This window comes from Entelurus aequoreus, linkage group LG26 (assembly GCF_033978785.1).
Source record: "Entelurus aequoreus isolate RoL-2023_Sb linkage group LG26, RoL_Eaeq_v1.1, whole genome shotgun sequence".
In the NCBI taxonomy this organism is placed as follows: Eukaryota; Metazoa; Chordata; class Actinopteri; order Syngnathiformes; family Syngnathidae; genus Entelurus; species Entelurus aequoreus.
In genome coordinates, this window is record NC_084756.1 from 13938070 (window position 1) to 13943069 (window position 5000).

General features: G+C 45.1%; 1 protein-coding gene across 1 annotated transcript in view; it reads left to right on the forward strand.

The window, feature by feature from the left end:
• LOC133643649 (leucine-rich repeat-containing protein 38-like) overlaps nt 1-5000 on the forward strand; it is a 29451-nt gene that overhangs the window by 883 nt on the left and 23568 nt on the right. Inside the window, 1 exon segment of the mRNA XM_062038325.1 lies at nt 1-326. This exon segment is cut by the window's left edge and continues 101 nt beyond it. Within this exon segment, the coding sequence (XP_061894309.1) occupies nt 1-326 (326 nt within the window).

A 5000-nucleotide genomic window follows, 5' to 3' on the forward strand; every position in this document is an offset into this window, starting at 1 on the left:
CTCCAGGCTGGTCTTCCTGGATCTGGGCAGCAACAACTTGACGGAAATCCCCAAGGGGACGTTCGGGGAGTCCCGCAGTCTGATCAAGCTCCGTCTTGGCAACAATCCCTACCTGAGTATAGTGAGCGAGGACGCTTTCCTGGGCCTCACCTCGCTCCGGGAGCTGGAACTGGAGCGGAATGCGCTGTCCAGCCTCCAGGTGGGGGCCCTAGATCAGCTGCCCTCCTTGCGGGAGGTGAGGCTGGAGGGTAACCCCTGGGTGTGCAACTGCAACTTTGCCAACCTCTTTGCGTGGCTGATGGAGAACAGTCACAAGCTTCCCAACGGTAAGCAAAGGCTTTTCCAAACCACTTCTATTTATGTTTCCCTGCACTGAGGGAACCCCCGCCCTCCCTCTCCATACCCTGTTCTAATTTAGTCCTCCACCCCCATAGTGAGAGACCGTGTGTAATATGACACAATCGCTCGTGGATCACAGCAAATATTTGCTTTTCCTGATTCCACTGGGATTGGACTTGTCCTCTGTGCTCTCCCAGCAGTCAACTTACATGTTTCTTATGTAATGTCGGACATTTGCTGGAGATTTTGCAAGAAGCATCCTGGTCCACGTGATCTGAATGTTGACCTGCATGCTTTTCTTCCATCCTTACAATCTTTTTTGATCCAATCCTTGGGGTTCACCCTTTTTTTCATATAATACCAAAAAGCAACATGTTGACTTGGTCATGCCAGACCAAGGGTGTCCAAACTACGGCCTGCTCAGTTTGTCCCAGCAGACATCATGACTTCAACATGACTGCTTTCAAATTCATCTTAAATACCAGCCGCTCTCTCATATGTTCTGCTCTCCTGTGGACAATGTGAGTAAATCAGATCAATGACTCTTGAAAGTCATTTGAAACAAAAGCACAGCATTCACTTGTATGACAATATCCAAACAACCTTCCCTAGTCATGGTGAATTAAACAATGCAACTATTATTAAAGGTCAACACACATGGTCACACATAACACAACCTAACACTATTAAAAAAACACCCATTTAAATCCATTACAAAGCATGATGGGACAAATGCAAAACTCTCTCCACACTTATCCATGTTGGGTGCTTTTTAGCTGCTTGATATTTCTCATTGATGACAAAACTTTAAAGAGGTAGAAGTCAAACTTTCACATATTCTTAATATCCAATTATTTTCATTATAAATCCATCATATTAATATAATATGTACACACATACATACAAACCCCGTTTCCATATGAGTTGGGAAATGGTGTTAGATGTAAATATAAACGGAATACAATGATTTGCGAATCCTTTTCAAGCCATATTCAGTTGAATATGCTACAAAGACAACATATTTCATGTTCAAACTCATAAACTTTATTTTTTTTTTGCAAATAATCATCAACTTTATAATTTGATGGCAGCAACACGTGACAAAGAAGTTGGGAAAGGTGGCAATAAATACTGATAAAGTTGAGGAATGCTCATCAAACACTTATTTGGAACATCCCACAGGTGAACAGGCTAATTGGGAACAGGTGGGTGCCATGATTGGGTATAAAAGTAGATTCCATGAAATGCTCAGTCATTCACAAACAAGGATGGGGCGAGGGTCACCACTTTGTCAACAAATGCCTGAGCAAATTGTTGAACAGTTTAAGAACAACCTTTCTCAAGCAGCTATTGCAAGGAATTGAGGGATTTCACCATCTACGCTCCGTAATATCATCAAAGGGTTCAGAGAATGTGGAGAAATCACTGCACGTAAGCGGCTAAGCCCGTGACCTTCCATCCCTCAGGCTGTACTGCATCAACAAGTGTGTGTAAAGGATATCACCACATGGGCTCAGGGACACTTCAGAAACCCACTGTCAGTAACTACAGTTGGTCGCTACATCTGTAAGTGCAAGTTAAAACTCTCCTATGCAAGGCGAAAACCGTTTATCAACAACACCCAGAAACGCTGTGGGCTTGGCTGGGCCTGAGCTCATCTAAGATGGACTGATACAAAGTGGAAAAGTGTTCTGTGGTCTGACGAGTCCACATTTCAAATTGTTTTTGGAAACTGTGGACGTCGTGTCCTCCGGACCAAAGAGGAAAAGAACCATCCGGATTGTTCTAGGTGCAAAGTGTAAAATCAATCAATCAATCAATCAATCAATCAGCTTTATTTGTCCATTCTTACATGTACAAGACACATAAGAACTGAAATTACATTTTCGGCACAATCCCGCTAAGAGCAGACATACGTTACAGGGAGACAAGACGGGACCGCCAACGGATCAGCCTCACTTAGGCGCTCCTTAAAAAGGTGGGAAAAAGGTGACATTGGGGAAGGGGGGAAGTAAAAAAAATATCAGTCTGAGGCTGGACCCTCAGGAATGGTCCAGACTGAGTCCGAGGAAAAAAACCTCACATAGCATGGCACACATAAACATGGTACATGTAATCACAACAACTCGCAACAGAGTCATCCAACAGGGCTTTGGAGGCCGGCAGCTGCTGTTGAGCGCTGCTCAGCCCCCACAACCCCGGAGGAATTAAGCAGTGGTGAAGGCGTTGATTTGGGGAGGGGTGTGTGCGTGCATGTATGCCCAATTAACTTGGGTGAGATGTTGGAATTGTCTTTATGGGCCGAGGCCGGCCCCAAGAGTTCAAGAGTTCAAGAGTCCGACCCAGGTGCTTTTGAAAAAAAGGGAAAGGTCAAAAGCGTCCATCTTTGAGGAGTCCTCAGGGGAGTGTTTTCAAACAGCCTGTTCCTCAAGGCCATTCGAGGGAGTCAAATCGTAGATTAAGATGTTGTTTTTTCTTCGAGCAGTCAAAACAATGACATTCCTGCTCTGTATGCTGGCTCTGACAATTCCAATTTATTCTTTCTATAACTTCATCAAGATGGAATCTACCTTGCGATTCAAATCAGCAATCGCTCCAGTCTGTGATCCCACAGCACGACCCATTCCTTCCATTGCGTTGAACAGCCTGTTGGCCCCTTGAGTGGCTGCCATCGTCTTCCGAATTTGACGATACACCAGAGCAATGCCCAGCCCAATCAGCAAATGCCCTGCGATCACAGCTCCAAATAGGTAGATGTCTTCCACGTCCTCGATGGAAAGGACTGAGAGGCACATGATTCTCCAAGTATTCCAGGAATCTCTCACGTACCCCGCAGCAATGGTTCCATCAGGGCAGCCAGGCTCCCCCGAACCTCTTTTCCTTGTCGAAAAGACTGTGTCAATTGCGTCGAGAGTCCAGTTGATCAAATTCATTTTGATGTTTAGATTTGAGGACAGCTCAAGAAAAGAGGCTTCAAAATAGTTCAGACAAGACAAAAACAAAGAGAGCAAGCAGGGAAGGAGGGAGCGGAGAAAAATGCGACCGCCCTCACCAGAGGCAAGACAGAAGGCAGCATGTGTGATGGTATGGGGGTGTATTAGTGGCCAAGACATGGGTAACTTACACATCTGTGAAGGCACCATTAATGCTGAAAGGTACATACAGCTTTTGGAGCAACATATGTTGCCATCCAAGCAACGTTACCATGGACGCCCCTGCTTATTTCAGCAAGACAATGCCAAGCCACGTGTTACATCAACGTGGCTTCATAGTAAAAGAGTGCGGGTACTAGACTGGCCTGCCTGTAGTCCAGACATTGAAAATGTGTGGCAGCTAAAATATGAGAAGGGAGACCCCCGGACTGTTGAACAACTTAAGCTGTACATCAAGCAAGAATGGGAAAGAATTCCACTTCAAAAATGGAAAGGCCATGTAACACACTGGTAAAAATAACCCTTTGACTACTTTTTTGCCATGTGTTGCAGCCAGGGCAGCACGGTGGGACAGGGGTTAGTGCATGTGCCTCACAGTATGAAGGTCCTGAGTTCAATCCCGGGCTCGGGATCTTTCTGTGGGGAGTTTGCATGTTCTCCCCGTGACTAAGTGGCTTCTACTCCGGCTTCCTCACACCTCCCAAGACATGCACCTGGGGATAGGCCCCTCCCACCTCCCAAGACATGCACCTGGGGATAGGCCCCTCCCACCTCCCAAGACATGCACCTGGGGATAGGCCCCTCCCACCCCCCAGGACATGCACCTGGGGATAGGTTGATTGGCAACACTAAATGGTCCCTAGTGTGTGAATGTTGTCTGTCTGTGTTGGTGGTGACTTGTCCAGGGTGTACCCCGCCTTCCGCCCGAATGCAGCTGAGATAGGCTCCAGCACCCCCCGCGACCCCGAAAGGGACGAGTGGTAGAAAATGGATGGATGGATGGTGTTGCTGCCATTAACTTCTAAGTTCATGATTATTTGCAAAAAATACCAAAGTTTGTGAGTGTGAACATGAAATATCTTGTCTTTGCAGTCTATTCAATTGAATATAAGTTGAAAAGGATTTGTTGTATTCTCTTTTTATTTAGCATTTCCACAACGTGACAACTACAACAAGAGTTGTAGTTGAGTGGCTGAACAGGACAGCTTGAAAACAAATTAAAATAACTAATTAACTTTTTGATTATTTTTTTAAATCGATTAAGAATCGTTACAAAAAGGAATCGCGATCATTCAAAAATCACCCCTAATGGTCATCAAACTGACTATTTTCTTCCAAATAATACAAGACACTTAGTTGAGATTTTGCAATAATATAATTGTGTAGGTTTGGTTCATTTTGTTTAATACAAAGCAGACTTGTATCCAGTTGGGAAAATACAGCCTTTCTTTACATAATGCTGGGCACGGGGTGGGAAATTTAGGCCTTCTGACTTTGTGTTAGATAACAGTGCGCAAGATTTGTGTGTGTGTGTGTGTGTGTGTGTGTGTGTGTGTGTGTGTGTGTGTGTGTGTGTGTGTGTGTGTGTGTGTGTGTGTGCATCTCGGTAACAAACACAACTTGTGAGCTGCTCACTCACAGGAGAAGATGGCACTGGAACAGCCAAGAGGCTCGTAATATTTGTCGAGTTGGAGCAAAAAACCAGCGTCTTTCAAATCAGCATTTATT